Below are 19,712 nucleotides of genomic sequence, written 5' to 3' on the forward strand. Positions count from 1 at the left end.
TTGCCAGCCAACATGGACACTTTCTAAACAATCCCCCCCAAAAAAACCCAGTGCATTTTCCACAACCATCCTCTATGCTTTCTTTCGGGACCAGTTACCTGATCACTGTTTTGTTTTGTTTTTTTTTCTCTTATTGCAGAGAAAGTCGAACACCCAGTGTCACCTCTGTACGTATTCTTTTTTATTTAACAGCTTTATTTAAACGTAGTTGACATGCAAAACCATGTACCCATTTAAAGTAGGTGATTCAGCGTTTTTGGATCTACTAACATTCCCTCATCTCAGAATAGGGAACTGAGGCACAGAGGAGTTCATTTCACTCTCCCAGGTATGTGCAGATTCTAAGTAGCATTTGATCCCAGGCCATTCTTGGTGACTTGGATCTGCTGCTTTTCTATATTGTCTCATCTAAATAAAGGAATCTCCCTGCACATACACTCTGTTTTAAGTACAATGACCCTTGCAAAATCCTCCCAGAACCCAAATCTAATATAGAGTTGAAAAGCCGAAGGTAAAAACTGGGATCAAAAGCTTCTTCTGGGAATAAGTTTTTACTAATTTCTCTGCTGTCCTCCGCCACCAACAATGTCAAGCACTGTCTTTATCATAATACATTTCCAAGAATCTATAAGAAATCTGCTCTACCTTGCAGGTTTGTCCACCTGTCCCAAGGGCTGGACAACAAAACTATGGAAATGGAACAAAATTTGGCATTTAGAAAATAAAGATAATGTGGAAATTAAATCATTAAGTTCACTTAAGCAAATAATTCCAGTTTATTCATTCAGTGCCCCATATTAGAGAAACTCGGTAAATGCTGTATCATGTTCTTCATTTATTTCATTTGTGCCAATTTATGCATTAAATCAATGGTGGGTGATACAAATACAGAAGGAAAGTAACACTGACCACTTAGATTTCAGTTGTTTTTTTTTGGTGTTTTATTTTTTTGTGAAAAGGTCTCCTTTGTCACCCAGGAGTGCACTGGTGCGATCACAGCTCACTGCGATCTTGACTTCCCCAGGTTCAGGTGATTCTTCCACCTCAGCCTCCCAAGTAGCTGGCCATAAGTCACATGCCACTATACCAAGTTAATTATTATTATTATTAATATTATTATTATTATTATTATTGTAGAGAAGGGATTTCACCATTCTGCCCAGGCTGGGTTCACTTTTGATAGTAAAGGATATCTCAAATATTTAGACATTTGCTTTCGGTTTCGTCAATTATGAATACAGCTATTAGAAACCTTCCTGTGTCTTGTTTGGAAACATAATTTTTAAAATGTAACGGAGGAAATACTTCGGATTATGATTACTTGTTTGTATGGTAAGACTATATTTTTCTTTGTAAGAATTTTGGTAGAATTTACCAGTGAAGTCATCTGAATATAGTGTTTTAGTTTTTTGAAAAGATATTAATCATTGATTGAATATCTAAAATTTTAAAATAAATATAGGCCTATTCAGATGATCTATTTCTCCTGAGGAGACTTTTGGTCTTCTAAAATAGATTTTTAAAATTAGCTCATTTCATCTACTGTATCCAGTTGTGAGCACAGATGTGTTCAGAATATTCCTTTATTATTTACTATTTTTGGATTTGACTCCTCTTAAACTAATATTATTAGTATACTGTGACTTCTTTCTTTCCTTTGTGGGTAGCCAAGGTAGAGGTTTATCAATGTTACTGATCTCTTCAAAGAACCGGCTTTTGGTTTTGTTGATATTTTCTGGACTTCCTGTTTTCTATTCTATTGTATTCTGCCATCATTATTTATTTATCATCTGTTCTATGTTACACTGCTGTTTTTCTCTCATTGCCCAAGGTGAAGCTTAGATTATGAATTAAGATTTTTCTGATTATTGACACAGCATCCTGAATGTAACTCATTGAATGTAATCTCATTAAAATGCACACTTAATAATTAAAATGATAAAGATGTGTGCTTTACTACAACTTGAAAAATACAACAGGGTAGATGATAAACATGGTGGCAGGGTATGTAGATCCACAGAAGTGAAATGATCTTGTAACATTTCATAAAACTGGGGATTTGCCTGGACCTTCAAATGGGGAGGAGGTGTGATGAGATGCTGTCGCTGAACCATACAGTGCCTTTCTGTATTAACCGGTTCTTAAGGTGACTATTTCACATTGATGAGGTTGTCCTAGCTAGAAAGCCAAGGCTCTTTCAATTCCTTCTGCCCCTCTCCTTTGTCTGCCTTCGACACCAAGGAGAATGGTCCGGCAGCATCTCAGCCCATGTTGTCAACCGCCCACTTGCATACACTCCATACACCCCAAGGTTCCTTATGGGATTCCTCAGCAACACCAATGCACTCACTGTCACTCTGTGTTCTCCTAGATTCTGATGAACATCTTGAGGATTCTGCACAGAGCGCCGTGGAGGAGAATATGAGATCAGAACTTGTAAGACATATTTCTTTCTCTGGAAGAGAAATTTATTTTGTTTTTTCTGGGGTCACTAGAGGTTATGACCAATTGAGGCCTGATTGACGATGGCAGTCAAAGGACGGCGTCACTTACAAACTGTTTGGTAGTGAGTGTACTTCTCAGTAGCAACCTTTTCTCCCTGAAAAATAGTTGTGTATTTGCCAGCCAACATGGACACTTGCTAAATATTCCCCCTCAAAAAAACCCAGTGCATTTTCCACAAGCATCCTCTATGCTTTCTTTCGGGACCAGTTACCTGATCACTGTTTTGTTTTGTTTTTTTTCTCTTATTGCAGAGAAAGTCGAACGCCCAGTGTCACCTCTGTACGTATTCTTTTTTATTTAACAGCTTTATTTATACGTAGTTGACATGCAAAACCATGTACCCATTTAAAGTAGGTGATTCAGCGTTTTTAGATCTACTAACATTCCCTCATCTCAGAATAGGGAACTGAGGCACAGAGGGGTTCATTTCACTCTCCCAGGTATGTGCAGATTCTAAGCAGCATTTGATCCCAGGCCATTCTTGGTGACTTGGATCTGCTGCTTTTCTATATTGTCTCATCTAAATAAAGGAATCTGCCTGCACATACAGTCTGTTTTAAGTGCAATGACCCTTGCAAAATCCTCCCAGAACCCAAATCTAATGTAGAGTTGAAAAGCCGACGGTAAAAACTGGGATCAAAAGTTTCATCTGGGAATAAGTTTTTACTAATATCTCTGCTGTCCTCTGCCAGCAACAATGTCAAGCACTGTCTTTATCATAATACATTTCCAAGAATCTATAAGAAATCTGCTCTACCTTGCAGGTTTGTCCACCCGTCCCAAGGGCTGGACAACAAAACTATGGAAGTGGAACAAAATTTGGCATTTAGGAAATAAAGATAATGTGGAAATCAAATCATTAAGTTCACTTAAGCAAATAATTCCAGTTTATTCATTCAGTGCCCCATATTAGAGAAACTCGGTAAATGCTGTGTCATGTTCTTCATTTATTTCATTTGTGCCAATTTATGCATTAAATCAAAGGTGGGTGATACAAATACACAAGTAAAGTAACACTGACCACTTAGATTTCAGTTGTTTTTTTTAGTATTTTATTTTTTTGTGAAAAGGTCTCCTTTGTCACCCAGGAGTGCACTGGTGCGATCACAGCTCACTGCGATCTTGACTTCCCCAGGTTCAGGTGATCCTTCCACCTCAGCCTCCCAAGTAGCTGGCCATAAGTCACATGCCACTAGACCAAGTTAATTATTATTATTATTAATATTATTATTATTATTATTGTTGTAGAGAAGGGATTTCACCATTCTGCCCAGGCTGGGTTCACTTTTGATAGTAAAGGACATCTCAAATATTTAGACATTTGCTTTCAGTTTCGTCAATTATGAATACAGCTATTAGAAACCTTCCTGTGTCTTGTTTGGAAACATAATTTTTAAAATGTAACTGAGGAAATACTTCGGATTATGATTACTTGTTTGTATGGTAAGACTATATTTTTCTTTGTAAGAATTTTGGTAGAATTTACCAGTGAAGTCATCTGAATATAGTGTTTTAGTTTTTTGAAAAGATAATAATCATTGATTGAATATCTAAAATTTTAAAATAAATATAGGCCTATTCAGATGATCTATTTCTCCTGAGGAGACTTTTGGTCTTCTAAAATAGATTTTTAAAATTAGCTCATTTCATCTACTGTATCCAGTTGTGAGCACAGATGTGTTCAGAATATTCCTTTATTATTTACTATTTTTGGATTTGACTCCTCTTAAACTAATATTATTAGTATACTGTGACTTCTTTCTTTCCTTTGTGGGTAGCCAAGGTAGAGGTTTATCAATGTTACTGATCTTTTCAAAGAACCGGCTTTTGGTTTTGTTGATATTTTCTGGACTTCCTGTTTTCTATTCTATTGTATTCTGCCATCATTATTTATTTATCATCTGTTCTATGTTACACTGCTGTTTTTCTCTCATTGCCCAAGGTGAAGCTTAGATTATGAATTAAGATTTTTCTCGGCCGGGCGCGGTGGCTCAAGCCTGTAATCCCAGCACTTTGGGAGGCCGAGACGGGCGGATCACGAGGTCAGGAGATCGAGACCATCCTGGCTAACACGGTGAAACCCTGTCTCTACTAAAAATACAAAAAAAAAACTAGCCGGGCGAGGTGGCGGGCGCCTGTAGTCCCAGCTACTCGGGAGGCTGAGGCAGGAGAATGGCGTGAACCCGGGAGGCGGAGCTTGCAGTGAGCTGAGATCCGGCCACTGCACTCCAGCCTGGGTGACAGAGCAAGACTCCGTCTCAAAAAAAAAAAAAAAAAAAAAAGATTTTTCTCATTATTGACACAGCATCCTGAATGTAACTCATTGAATGTAATCTCATTAAAATGCACACTTAATGATTAAAATGATAAAGATGTGTGCTTTACTACAACTTGAAAAATACAACAGGGTAGATGATAAACATGGTGGAAGGGTATGGAGATCCACAGAAGTGAAATGATCTTGTAACATTTCATAAAACTGGGGATTTGCCTGGACCTTCAAATGGGGAGGAGGTGTGATGAGATGCTGTCGCTGAACCATACAGTGCCTTTCTGTATTAACCGGTTCTTAAGGTGACTATTTCACATTGATGAGGTTGCCCTAGCTAGAAAGCCAAGGCTCTTTCAATTCTTTCTGCCCCTCTCCTTTGTCTGCCTTCGACACCAAGGAGAATGGTCCGGCAGCATCTCAGCCCATGTTGTCAACCGCCCACTTGCATACACTCCATACACCCCAAGGTTCCTTATGGGATTCCTCAGCAACACCAATGCACTCACCGTCACTCTGTGTTCTCCTAGATTCTGAAGAACATCTTGCGGATTCTGCACAGAGCGCCGTGGAGGAGAATATGAGATCACAACTTGTAAGACATATTTCTTTCTCTGGAAGAGAAATTTATTTTGTTTTTTCTGGGGTCACTAGAGGTTATGACCAATTGAGGCCTGATTGACGATGGCAGTCAAAGGACGGCGTCACTTACAAACTGTTTGGTAGTGAGTGTACTTCTCAGTAGCAACCTTTTCTCCCTGAAAAATAGTTGTGTATTTGCCAGCCAACATGGACACTTGCTAAATATTCCCCCTCAAAAAAACCCAGTGCATTTTCTACAAGCATCCTCTATGCTTTCTTTCGGGACCAGTTACCTGATCACTGTTTCGTTTTGTTTTTTTTCTCTTATTGCAGTGAAAGTCGAACGCCCAGTGTCACCTCTGTACGTATTCTTTTTTATTTAACAGCTTTATTTAAACGTAGTTGACATGCAAAACCATGTACCCATATAAAGTAGGTGATTCAGCGTTTTTAGATCTACTAACATTCCCTCATCTCAGAATAGGGAACTGAGGCACAGAGGGGTTCATTTCACTCTCCCAGGTATGTGTAGATTCTAAGTAGCATTTGATCCGAGGCCATTCTTGGTGACTTGGATCTGCTGCTTTTCTATATTGTCTCATCTAAATAAAGGAATCTGCCTGCACATACAGTCTGTTTTAAGTGCAATGACCCTTGCAAAATCCTCCCAGAACCCAAATCTAATGTAGAGTTGAAAAGCCGACAGTAAAAACTGGGATCAAAAGTTTCATCTGGGAATAAGTTTTTACTAATATCTCTGCTGTCCTCTGCCAGCAACAATGTCAAGCACTGTCTTTATCATAATACATTTCCAAGAATCTATAAGAAATCTGCTCTACCTTGCAGGTTTGTCCACCCGTCCCAAGGGCTGGACAACAAAACTATGGAAGTGGAACAAAATTTGGCATTTAGGAAATAAAGATAATGTGGAAATCAAATCATTAAGTTCACTTAAGCAAATAATTCCAGTTTATTCATTCAGTGCCCCATATTAGAGAAACTCGGTAAATGCTGTGTCATGTTCTTCATTTATTTCATTTGTGCCAATTTATGCATTAAATCAAAGGTGGGTGATACAAATACACAAGTAAAGTAACACTGACCACTTAGATTTCAGTTGTTTTTTTTAGTATTTTATTTTTTTGTGAAAAGGTCTCCTTTGTCACCCAGGAGTGCACTGGTGCGATCACAGCTCACTGCGATCTTGACTTCCCCAGGTTCAGGTGATCCTTCCACCTCAGCCTCCCAAGTAGCTGGCCATAAGTCACATGCCACTAGACCAAGTTAATTATTATTATTATTAATATTATTATTATTATTATTGTTGTAGAGAAGGGATTTCACCATTCTGCCCAGGCTGGGTTCACTTTTGATAGTAAAGGACATCTCAAATATTTAGACATTTGCTTTCAGTTTCGTCAATTATGAATACAGCTATTAGAAACCTTCCTGTGTCTTGTTTGGAAACATAATTTTTAAAATGTAACTGAGGAAATACTTCGGATTATGATTACTTGTTTGTATGGTAAGACTATATTTTTCTTTGTAAGAATTTTGGTAGAATTTACCAGTGAAGTCATCTGAATATAGTGTTTTAGTTTTTTGAAAAGATAATAATCATTGATTGAATATCTAAAATTTTAAAATAAATATAGGCCTATTCAGATGATCTATTTCTCCTGAGGAGACTTTTGGTCTTCTAAAATAGATTTTTAAAATTAGCTCATTTCATCTACTGTATCCAGTTGTGAGCACAGATGTGTTCAGAATATTCCTTTATTATTTACTATTTTTGGATTTGACTCCTCTTAAACTAATATTATTAGTATACTGTGACTTCTTTCTTTCCTTTGTGGGTAGCCAAGGTAGAGGTTTATCAATGTTACTGATCTTTTCAAAGAACCGGCTTTTGGTTTTGTTGATATTTTCTGGACTTCCTGTTTTCTATTCTATTGTATTCTGCCATCATTATTTATTTATCATCTGTTCTATGTTACACTGCTGTTTTTCTCTCATTGCCCAAGGTGAAGCTTAGATTATGAATTAAGATTTTTCTCGGCCGGGCGCGGTGGCTCAAGCCTGTAATCCCAGCACTTTGGGAGGCCGAGACGGGCGGATCACGAGGTCAGGAGATCGAGACCATCCTGGCTAACACGGTGAAACCCTGTCTCTACTAAAAATACAAAAAAAAAACTAGCCGGGCGAGGTGGCGGGCGCCTGTAGTCCCAGCTACTCGGGAGGCTGAGGCAGGAGAATGGCGTGAACCCGGGAGGCGGAGCTTGCAGTGAGCTGAGATCCGGCCACTGCACTCCAGCCTGGGTGACAGAGCAAGACTCCGTCTCAAAAAAAAAAAAAAAAAAAAAAGATTTTTCTCATTATTGACACAGCATCCTGAATGTAACTCATTGAATGTAATCTCATTAAAATGCACACTTAATGATTAAAATGATAAAGATGTGTGCTTTACTACAACTTGAAAAATACAACAGGGTAGATGATAAACATGGTGGAAGGGTATGGAGATCCACAGAAGTGAAATGATCTTGTAACATTTCATAAAACTGGGGATTTGCCTGGACCTTCAAATGGGGAGGAGGTGTGATGAGATGCTGTCGCTGAACCATACAGTGCCTTTCTGTATTAACCGGTTCTTAAGGTGACTATTTCACATTGATGAGGTTGCCCTAGCTAGAAAGCCAAGGCTCTTTCAATTCTTTCTGCCCCTCTCCTTTGTCTGCCTTCGACACCAAGGAGAATGGTCCGGCAGCATCTCAGCCCATGTTGTCAACCGCCCACTTGCATACACTCCATACACCCCAAGGTTCCTTATGGGATTCCTCAGCAACACCAATGCACTCACCGTCACTCTGTGTTCTCCTAGATTCTGAAGAACATCTTGCGGATTCTGCACAGAGCGCCGTGGAGGAGAATATGAGATCACAACTTGTAAGACATATTTCTTTCTCTGGAAGAGAAATTTATTTTGTTTTTTCTGGGGTCACTAGAGGTTATGACCAATTGAGGCCTGATTGACGATGGCAGTCAAAGGACGGCGTCACTTACAAACTGTTTGGTAGTGAGTGTACTTCTCAGTAGCAACCTTTTCTCCCTGAAAAATAGTTGTGTATTTGCCAGCCAACATGGACACTTGCTAAATATTCCCCCTCAAAAAAACCCAGTGCATTTTCCACAAGCATCCTCTATGCTTTCTTTCGGGACCAGTTACCTGATCACTGTTTCGTTTTGTTTATTTTCTCTTATTGCAGTGAAAGTCGAACGCCCAGTGTCACCTCTGTACGTATTCTTTTTTATTTAACAGCTTTATTTAAACGTAGTTGACATGCAAAACCATGTACCCATATAAAGTAGGTGATTCAGCGTTTTTAGATCTACTAACATTCCCTCATCTCAGAATAGGGAACTGAGGCACAGAGGGGTTCATTTCACTCTCCCAGGTATGTGTAGATTCTAAGTAGCATTTGATCCGAGGCCATTCTTGGTGACTTGGATCTGCTGCTTTTCTATATTGTCTCATCTAAATAAAGGAATCTGCCTGCACATACAGTCTGTTTTAAGTGCAATGACCCTTGCAAAATCCTCCCAGAACCCAAATCTAATGTAGAGTTGAAAAGCCGACGGTAAAAACTGGGATCAAAAGTTTCATCTGGGAATAAGTTTTTACTAATTTCTCTGCTGTCCTCTGCCAGCAACAATGTCAAGCACTGTCTTTATCATAATACATTTCCAAGAATCTATAAGAAATCTGCTCTACCTTGCAGGTTTGTCCACCCGTCCCAAGGGTTGGACAACAAAACTATGGAAGTGGAACAAAATTTGGCATTTAGGAAATAAAGATAATGTGGAAATCAAATCATTCAGTTCACTTAAGCAAATAATTCCAGTTTATTCATTCAGTGCCCCATATTAGAGAAACTCGGTAAATGCTGTATCATGTTCTTCATTTATTTCATTTGTGCCAATTGATGCATTAAATCAAAGGTGGGTGATACAAATACACAAGTAAAGTAACACTGACCACTTAGATTTCAGTTGTTTTTTTTAGTATTTTATTTTTTTGTGAAAAGGTCTCCTTTGTCACCCAGGAGTGCACTGGTGCGATCACAGCTCACTGCGATCTTGACTTCCCCAGGTTCAGGTGATCCTTCCACCTCAGCCTCCCAAGTAGCTGGCCATAAGTCACATGCCACTATACCAAGTTAATTATTATTATTATTATTATTATTATTGTAGAGAAGGGATTTCACCATTCTGCCCAGGCTGGGTTCACTTTTGATAGTAAAGGATATCTCAAATATTTAGACATTGCTTTCAGTTTGGTCAATTATGAACACAGCTATTAGAAACCTTCCTGTGTCTTGTTTGGAAACATAATTTTTAAAATGTTACTGAGGAAATACTTCGGATTATGATTACTTGCTTGTATGGTAAGATTATAATTTTCTTTGTTTTTGGTAGAATTTACCAGTGAAATCATCTGAATATAGTGTTTTAGTTTTTTGAAAAGATATTAATCATTGATTGAATATCTAAACTTCTAAAATAATTATAGGCCTATTCAGATGATCTATTTCTCCTGAGGAGACTTTTGGTCTTCTAAAATAGATTTTATAAATTCGTTCATTTCATCTATTGTATCCAATTGTGAGCACAGATGTGTTCAGAATATTCCTTTATTATTTACTATTTTTGGATTTGACTCCTCTTAAACTAATATTATTAGTATACTGTGACTTCTTTCTTTCCTTTGTGGGTAGCCAAGGTAGAGGTTTATCAATGTTTCTGATCTTTTCAAAGAACCGGCTTTTGGTTTTGTTGATATTTTCTGGACTTCCTGTTTTCTATTCTATTGTATTCTGCCATCATTATTTATTTATCATCTGTTCTCTGTTACACAGCTGTTTTTCTCTCATTGCCCAAGGTGAAGCTTAGATTATGAATTAAGATTTTTCTCATTATCGACACAGCATCCTGAATGTAACTCATGGAATGTAATCTCATTAAAATGCACACTTAATAATTAAAATGATAAAGATATGTGCTTTACTACAACTTGAAAAATACAACAGGGTAGATGATAAACATGGTGGCAGGGTATGTAGATCCACAGAAGTGAAATGATCTTGTAACATTTCATAAAACTGGGGATTTGCCTGGACCTTCAAATGGGGAGGAGGTGTGATGAGATGCTGTCGCTGAACCATACAGTGCCTTTCTGTATTAACCGGTTCTTAAGGTGACTATTTCACATTGATGAGGTTGCCCTAGCTAGAAAGCCAAGGCTCTTTCAATTCTTTCTGCCCCTCTCCTTTGCCTGCCTTCGACACCAAGGAGAATGGTCCAGAAGCATCTCAGCCCATGCTTGTCAACCGCCCACTTGCATACACTCCATACACCCCAGGGTTCCTTGTGGGATTCCTCAGCAACACCAATGCACTGACCATCACTCTGTGTTCTCCTAGATTCCGAGGAAGGTCTGCAGGAATCTGCTCAGAGTGGCGTGGAGGAGAACATGAGATCAGAACTTGTAAGACATATTTCTTTCTCTGGAAGAAAAATGTTTTTTGTTTTTTATGGGGTCACTAGAGGTTATGACCAACTGAGGCCTGATTGACGATGGCAGTGAAAGGATGGCATCACTTACAAACTGTTTGGTAGTGAGTGTATTTCTCAGTACCAACCTTTTCTCCCTGAAAAATAGTTTTGTATTTGCCAGCCAACATGGACACTTGCTAAATAATCCCCCCCAAAAAAACCCAGTGCATTTTCCACAAGCATCCTCTATGCTTTCTTTCGGGACCAGTTACCTGATCACTGTTTTGTTTTCTTTTTTTTCTCTTATTGCAGTGAAAGTCGAACACCCAGTGTCACCTCTGTACGTATTCTTTTTTATTTAACAGCTTTATTTAAACGTAGTTGACATGCAAAACCATGTACCCATTTAAAGTAGGGGATTCAGCGTTTTTGGATCTACTAACATTCCCTCATCTCAGAATAGGGAACTGAGGCACAGAGGAGTTCATTTCACTCTCCCAGGTATGTGCAGATTCTAAGTAGCATTTGATCCCAGGCCATTCTTGGTGACTTGGATCTGCTGCTTTTCTGTATTGTCTCATCTAAATAAAGGAATCTCCCTGCACATACACTCTGTTTTAAGTACAATGACCCTTGCAAAATCCTCCCAGAACCCAAATCTAATGTAGAGTTGAAAAGCCGACGGTAAAAACTGGGATCAAAAGCTTCTTCTGGAAATAAGTTTTTACTAATTTCTCTGCTGTCCTCCGCCAGCAACAATGTCAAGCACTGTCTTTATCATAATACATTTCCAAGAATCTATAAGAAATCTGCTCTACCTTGCAGGTTTGTCCACCCGTCCCAAGCGCTGGACAACAAAACTATGGAAATGGAACAAAATTTGGCATTTAGGAAATAAAGATAATGTGGAAATTAAATCATTAAGTTCACTTAAGCAAATAATTCCAGTTTATTCATTCAGTGCCCCATATTAGAGAAACTCGGTAAATGCTGTATCATGTTCTTCATTTATTTCATTTGTGCCAATTGATGCATTAAATCAATGGTGGGTGATACAAATACAGAAGGAAAGTAACACTGACCACTTAGATTTCAGTTGTTTTTTTTTTGGTGTTTTATTTTTTTTTGAAAAGCTCTCCTTTGTCACCCAGGAGTGCACTGGTGCGATCACAGCTCACTGCGATCTTGACTTCCCAGGTTCAGGTGATCCTTCCACCTCAGCCTCCCAAGTAGCTGGCCATAAGTCACATGCCACTATACCAAGTTAATTATAATAATAATTATTATTATTATTATTGTAGAGAAGGGATTTCACCATTCTACCCAGACTGGGTTCACTTTTGATAGTAAAGGACATCTCAAATATTTAGACATTTGCTTTCAGTTTGGTCAGTTATGAACACAGCTATTAGAAACCTTCCTGTATCTTGTTTGGAAACATAATTTTTAAAATGTAACGGAGGAAATACTTCGGATTATGATTACTTGCTTGTATGGTAAGATTATAATTTTCTTTGTTTTTGGTAGAATTTACCAGTGAAATCATCTGAATATAGTGTTTTAGTTTTTTGAAAAGATATTAATCATTGATTGAATATCTAAAATTTTAAAATAAATATAGGCCTATTCAGATGATCTATTTCTCCTGAGGAGACTTTTGGTCTTCTAAAATAAATTTTATAAATTCGCTCATTTCATCTACTGTATCCAATTGTGAGCACAGATGTGTTCAGGATATTCCTTTATTATTTACTATTTTTGGATTTGACTCCTCTTAAACTAATATTATTAGTATACTGTGACTTCTTTCTTTCCTTTGTGGGTAGCCAAGGTAGAGGTTTATCAATGTTACTGATCTTTTCAAAGAACCGGCTTTTGGTTTTGTTGATATTTTCTGGACTTCCTGTTTTCTATTCTATTGTATTCTGCCATCATTATTTATTTATCATCTGTTCTATGTTACACTGCTGTTTTTCTCTCATTGCCCAAGGTGAAGCTTAGATTATGAATTAAGATTTTTCTCATTATTGACACAGCATCCTGAATGTAACTCATGGAATGTAATCTCATTAAAATGCACACTTAATAATTAAAATGATAAAGATGTGTGCTTTACTACAACTTGAAAAATACAACAGGGTAGATGATAAACATGGTGGCAGGGTATGTAGATCCACAGAAGTGAAATGATCTTGTAACATTTCATAAAACTGGGGATTTGCCTGGACCTTCAAATGGGGAGGAGGTGTGATGAGATGCTGTCGCTGAACCATACAGTGCCTTTCTGTATTAACCGGTTCTTAAGGTGACTATTTCACATTGATGAGGTTGTCCTAGCTAGAAAGCCAAGGCTCTTTCAATTCCTTCTGCCCCTCTCCTTTGTCTGCCTTCGACACCAAGGAGAATGGTCCGGCAGCATCTCAGCCCATGTTGTCAACCGCCCACTTGCATACACTCCATACACCCCAAGGTTCCTTATGGGATTCCTCAGCAACACCAATGCACTCACCGTCACTCTGTGTTCTCCTAGATTCTGATGAACATCTTGAGGATTCTGCACAGAGCGCCGTGGAGGAGAATATGAGATCAGAACTTGTAAGACATATTTCTTTCTCTGGAAGAGAAATTTATTTTGTTTTTTCTGGGGTCACTAGAGGTTATGACCAATTGAGGCCTGATTGACGATGGCAGTCAAAGGACGGCGTCACTTACAAACTGTTTGGTAGTGAGTGAACTTCTCAGTAGCAACCTTTTCTCCCTGAAAAATAGTTGTGTATTTGCCAGCCAACATGGACACTTGCTAAATATTCCCCCTCAAAAAAACCCAGTGCATTTTCCACAAGCATCCTCTATGCTTTCTTTCGGGACCAGTTACCTGATCACTGTTTTGTTTTGTTTTTTTTCTCTTATTGCAGGGAAAGTCGAACGCCCAGTGTCACCTCTGTACGTATTCTTTTTTATTTAACAGCTTTATTTAAACGTAGTTGACATGCAAAACCATGTACCCATTTAAAGTAGGTGATTCAGCGTTTTTAGATCTACTAACATTCCCTCATCTCAGAATAGGGAACTGAGGCACAGAGGGGTTCATTTCACTCTCCCAGGTATGTGCAGATTCTAAGCAGCATTTGATCCCAGGCCATTCTTGGTGACTTGGATCTGCTGCTTTTCTATATTGTCTCATCTAAATAAAGGAATCTGCCTGCACATACAGTCTGTTTTAAGTGCAATGACCCTTGCAAAATCCTCCCAGAACCCAAATCTAATGTAGAGTTGAAAAGCCGACGGTAAAAACTGGGATCAAAAGTTTCATCTGGGAATAAGTTTTTACTAATTTCTCTGCTGTCCTCTGCCAGCAACAATGTCAAGCACTGTCTTTATCATAATAGATTTCCAAGAATCTATAAGAAATCTGCTCTACCTTGCAGGTTTGTCCACCCGTCCCAAGGGCTGGACAACAAAACTATGGAAGTGGAACAAAATTTGGCATTTAGGAAATAAAGATAATGTGGAAATCAAATCATTAAGTTCACTTAAGCAAATAATTCCAGTTTATTCATTCAGTGCCCCATATTAGAGAAACTCGGTAAATGCTGTGTCATGTTCTTCATTTATTTCATTTGTGCCAATTTATGCATTAAATCAAAGGTGGGTGATACAAATACACAAGTAAAGTAACACTGACCACTTAGATTTCAGTTGTTTTTTTTAGTATTTTATTTTTTTGTGAAAAGGTCTCCTTTGTCACCCAGGAGTGCACTGGTGCGATCACAGCTCACTGCGATCTTGACTTCCCCAGGTTCAGGTGATCCTTCCACCTCAGCCTCCCAAGTAGCTGGCCATAAGTCACATGCCACTATACCAAGTTAATTATTATTATTATTATTATTATTATTATTATTATTATTGTAGAGAAGGGATTTCACCATTCTGCCCAGGCTGGGTTCACTTTTGATAGTAAAGGATATCTCAAATATTTAGACATTGCTTTCAGTTTGGTCAATTATGAATACAGCTATTAGAAACCTTCCTGTGTCTTGTTTGGAAACATAATTTTAAAATGTTACTGAGGAAATACTTCGGATTATGATTACTTGCTTGTATGGTAAGACTATAATTTTCTTTGTTTTTGGTAGAATTTACCAGTGAAATCATCTGAATATAGTGTTTTAGTTTTTTGAAAAGATATTAATCATTGATTGAATATCTAAACTTCTAAAATAATTATAGGCCTATTCAGATGATCTATTTCTCCTGAGGAGACTTTTGGTCTTCTAAAATAGATTTTATAAATTCGTTCATTTCATCTACTGTATCCAATTGTGAGCACAGATGTGTTCAGAATATTCCTTTATTATTTACTATTCTTTAATTTGACTCCTCTTAAACTAATATTATTAGTATACTGTGACTTCTTTCTTTCCTTTGTGGGTAGCCAAGGTAGAGGTTTATCAATGTTACTGACCTTTTCAAAGAACCGGCTTTTGGTTTTGTTGATATTTTCTGGACTTCCTGTTTTCTATTCTATTGTATTCTGCCATCATTATTTATTTATCATCTGTTCTAGGTTACACAGCTGTTTTTCTCTCATTGCCCAAGGTGAAGCTTAGATTATGAATTAAGATTTTTCTCATTATTGACACAGCATCCTGAATGTAACCCATGGAATGTAATCTCATTAAAATGCACACTCAATAATTAAAATGATAAAGATATGTGCTTTACTACAACTTGAAAAATACAACAGGGTAGATGATAAACATGGTGGCAGGGTATGGAGATCCACAGAAGTGAAATGATCTTGTAACATTTCATAAAACTGGAGATTTGCCTGGACCTTCAAATGGGGAGGAGGTGTGATGAGATGCTGTCGCTGAACCATACAGTGCCTTTCTGTATTAACCGGTTCTTAAGGTGACTATTTCACATTGATGAGGTTTCCCTAGCTAGAAAGCCAAGGCTCTTTCAATTCTTTCTGCCCCTCTCCTTTGCCTGCCTTCGACACCAAGGAGAATGGTGCAGAAGCATCTCAGCCCATGCTTGTCAACCGCCCACTTGCATACACTCCATACACCCCAGGGTTCCTTGTGGGATTCCTCAGCAACACCAATGCACTGACCATCACTCTGTGTTCTCCTAGATTCCGAGGAAGATCTGCAGGAATCTGCTCAGAGTGGCGTGGAGGAGAATATGAGATCAGAACTTGTAAGACATATTTCTTTCTCTGGAAGAAAAATGTTTTTTGTTTTTTATGGGGTCACTAGAGGTTATGACCAACTGAGGCCTGATTGACGATGGCAGTCAAAGGACGGCATCACTTACAAACGGTTTGGTAGTGAGTGTATTTCTCAGTAGCAACCTTTTCTCCCTGAAAAATAGTTGTGTATTTGCCAGCCAACATGGACACTTTCTAAACAATCCCCCCCAAAAAAACCCAGTGCATTTTCCACAACCATCCTCTATGCTTTCTTTCGGGACCAGTTACCTGATCACTGTTTTGTTTTGTTTTTTTTTCTCTTATTGCAGAGAAAGTCGAACACCCAGTGTCACCTCTGTACGTATTCTTTTTTATTTAACAGCTTTATTTAAACGTAGTTGACATGCAAAACCATGTACCCATTTAAAGTAGGTGATTCAGCGTTTTTGGATCTACTAACATTCCCTCATCTCAGAATAGGGAACTGAGGCACAGAGGAGTTCATTTCACTCTCCCAGGTATGTGCAGATTCTAAGTAGCATTTGATCCCAGGCCATTCTTGGTGACTTGGATCTGCTGCTTTTCTATATTGTCTCATCTAAATAAAGGAATCTCCCTGCACATACACTCTGTTTTAAGTACAATGACCCTTGCAAAATCCTCCCAGAACCCAAATCTAATATAGAGTTGAAAAGCCGAAGGTAAAAACTGGGATCAAAAGCTTCTTCTGGGAATAAGTTTTTACTAATTTCTCTGCTGTCCTCCGCCACCAACAATGTCAAGCACTGTCTTTATCATAATACATTTCCAAGAATCTATAAGAAATCTGCTCTACCTTGCAGGTTTGTCCACCTGTCCCAAGGGCTGGACAACAAAACTATGGAAATGGAACAAAATTTGGCATTTAGAAAATAAAGATAATGTGGAAATTAAATCATTAAGTTCACTTAAGCAAATAATTCCAGTTTATTCATTCAGTGCCCCATATTAGAGAAACTCGGTAAATGCTGTATCATGTTCTTCATTTATTTCATTTGTGCCAATTTATGCATTAAATCAATGGTGGGTGATACAAATACAGAAGGAAAGTAACACTGACCACTTAGATTTCAGTTGTTTTTTTTTGGTGTTTTATTTTTTTGTGAAAAGGTCTCCTTTGTCACCCAGGAGTGCACTGGTGCGATCACAGCTCACTGCGATCTTGACTTCCCCAGGTTCAGGTGATTCTTCCACCTCAGCCTCCCAAGTAGCTGGCCATAAGTCACATGCCACTATACCAAGTTAATTATTATTATTATTAATATTATTATTATTATTATTATTGTAGAGAAGGGATTTCACCATTCTGCCCAGGCTGGGTTCACTTTTGATAGTAAAGGATATCTCAAATATTTAGACATTTGCTTTCGGTTTCGTCAATTATGAATACAGCTATTAGAAACCTTCCTGTGTCTTGTTTGGAAACATAATTTTTAAAATGTAACGGAGGAAATACTTCGGATTATGATTACTTGTTTGTATGGTAAGACTATATTTTTCTTTGTAAGAATTTTGGTAGAATTTACCAGTGAAGTCATCTGAATATAGTGTTTTAGTTTTTTGAAAAGATATTAATCATTGATTGAATATCTAAAATTTTAAAATAAATATAGGCCTATTCAGATGATCTATTTCTCCTGAGGAGACTTTTGGTCTTCTAAAATAGATTTTTAAAATTAGCTCATTTCATCTACTGTATCCAGTTGTGAGCACAGATGTGTTCAGAATATTCCTTTATTATTTACTATTTTTGGATTTGACTCCTCTTAAACTAATATTATTAGTATACTGTGACTTCTTTCTTTCCTTTGTGGGTAGCCAAGGTAGAGGTTTATCAATGTTACTGATCTCTTCAAAGAACCGGCTTTTGGTTTTGTTGATATTTTCTGGACTTCCTGTTTTCTATTCTATTGTATTCTGCCATCATTATTTATTTATCATCTGTTCTATGTTACACTGCTGTTTTTCTCTCATTGCCCAAGGTGAAGCTTAGATTATGAATTAAGATTTTTCTGATTATTGACACAGCATCCTGAATGTAACTCATTGAATGTAATCTCATTAAAATGCACACTTAATAATTAAAATGATAAAGATGTGTGCTTTACTACAACTTGAAAAATACAACAGGGTAGATGATAAACATGGTGGCAGGGTATGTAGATCCACAGAAGTGAAATGATCTTGTAACATTTCATAAAACTGGGGATTTGCCTGGACCTTCAAATGGGGAGGAGGTGTGATGAGATGCTGTCGCTGAACCATACAGTGCCTTTCTGTATTAACCGGTTCTTAAGGTGACTATTTCACATTGATGAGGTTGTCCTAGCTAGAAAGCCAAGGCTCTTTCAATTCTTTCTGCCCCTCTCCTTTGTCTGCCTTCGACACCAAGGAGAATGGTCCGGCAGCATCTCAGCCCATGTTGTCAACCGCCCACTTGCATACACTCCATACACCCCAAGGTTCCTTATGGGATTCCTCAGCAACACCAATGCACTCACTGTCACTCTGTGTTCTCCTAGATTCTGATGAACATCTTGAGGATTCTGCACAGAGCGCCGTGGAGGAGAATATGAGATCAGAACTTGTAAGACATATTTCTTTCTCTGGAAGAGAAATTTATTTTGTTTTTTCTGGGGTCACTAGAGGTTATGACCAATTGAGGCCTGATTGACGATGGCAGTCAAAGGACGGCGTCACTTACAAACTGTTTGGTAGTGAGTGTACTTCTCAGTAGCAACCTTTTCTCCCTGAAAAATAGTTGTGTATTTGCCAGCCAACATGGACACTTGCTAAATATTCCCCCTCAAAAAAACCCAGTGCATTTTCCACAAGCATCCTCTATGCTTTCTTTCGGGACCAGTTACCTGATCACTGTTTTGTTTTGTTTTTTTTCTCTTATTGCAGAGAAAGTCGAACGCCCAGTGTCACCTCTGTACGTATTCTTTTTTATTTAACAGCTTTATTTATACGTAGTTGACATGCAAAACCATGTACCCATTTAAAGTAGGTGATTCAGCGTTTTTAGATCTACTAACATTCCCTCATCTCAGAATAGGGAACTGAGGCACAGAGGGGTTCATTTCACTCTCCCAGGTATGTGCAGATTCTAAGCAGCATTTGATCCCAGGCCATTCTTGGTGACTTGGATCTGCTGCTTTTCTATATTGTCTCATCTAAATAAAGGAATCTGCCTGCACATACAGTCTGTTTTAAGTGCAATGACCCTTGCAAAATCCTCCCAGAACCCAAATCTAATGTAGAGTTGAAAAGCCGACGGTAAAAACTGGGATCAAAAGTTTCATCTGGGAATAAGTTTTTACTAATATCTCTGCTGTCCTCTGCCAGCAACAATGTCAAGCACTGTCTTTATCATAATACATTTCCAAGAATCTATAAGAAATCTGCTCTACCTTGCAGATTTGTCCACCCGTCCCAAGGGCTGGACAACAAAACTATGGAAGTGGAACAAAATTTGGCATTTAGGAAATAAAGATAATGTGGAAATCAAATCATTAAGTTCACTTAAGCAAATAATTCCAGTTTATTCATTCAGTGCCCCATATT

At 38.1% G+C, this 19,712-nt stretch overlaps 2 protein-coding genes across 7 annotated transcripts in view; both read left to right on the forward strand.

Moving 5' to 3' along the window:
* Positions 1–11,249, forward strand: part of LOC140709098 (uncharacterized) — a 31,182-nt gene extending 19,933 nt beyond the window's left edge. For 2 of the 5 annotated variants that reach the window (XM_073006780.1, XM_073006776.1), the window contains 4 exons: positions 140–167; positions 2,372–2,436; positions 2,757–2,784; positions 5,305–5,592. In XM_073006780.1, the coding sequence (XP_072862881.1) occupies positions 140–167; positions 2,372–2,436; positions 2,757–2,784; positions 5,305–5,456 (273 nt within the window). In that variant the 3' untranslated portion in view covers positions 5,457–5,592. Of the gene's footprint in view, positions 1–139; positions 168–2,371; positions 2,437–2,756; positions 2,785–5,304; positions 5,593–5,689; positions 5,718–8,237; positions 8,303–8,622; positions 8,651–10,836; positions 10,902–11,221 lie in introns of those variants that run through there. The other 3 variants (XM_073006777.1, XM_073006778.1, XM_073006779.1) reach the window with 3 other exon arrangements.
* A 1,454-nt stretch (positions 11,250–12,703) lies between these two features.
* LOC119627366 (uncharacterized) overlaps positions 12,704–19,712 on the forward strand; it is a 29,234-nt gene continuing 22,225 nt past the window's right edge. For both annotated transcript variants that reach the window (XM_073006781.1, XM_073006782.1), the window contains exons 1-6: positions 12,704–13,504; positions 13,825–13,852; positions 16,050–16,114; positions 16,436–16,463; positions 18,668–18,732; positions 19,053–19,080. In XM_073006781.1, the coding sequence (XP_072862882.1) occupies positions 13,337–13,504; positions 13,825–13,852; positions 16,050–16,114; positions 16,436–16,463; positions 18,668–18,732; positions 19,053–19,080 (382 nt within the window). In that variant the 5' untranslated portion in view covers positions 12,704–13,336. The remainder of the gene's footprint in view (positions 13,505–13,824; positions 13,853–16,049; positions 16,115–16,435; positions 16,464–18,667; positions 18,733–19,052; positions 19,081–19,712) is intronic.

This window comes from Chlorocebus sabaeus, chromosome 19 (assembly GCF_047675955.1).
Source record: "Chlorocebus sabaeus isolate Y175 chromosome 19, mChlSab1.0.hap1, whole genome shotgun sequence".
Taxonomy (NCBI): Eukaryota; Metazoa; Chordata; class Mammalia; order Primates; family Cercopithecidae; genus Chlorocebus; species Chlorocebus sabaeus.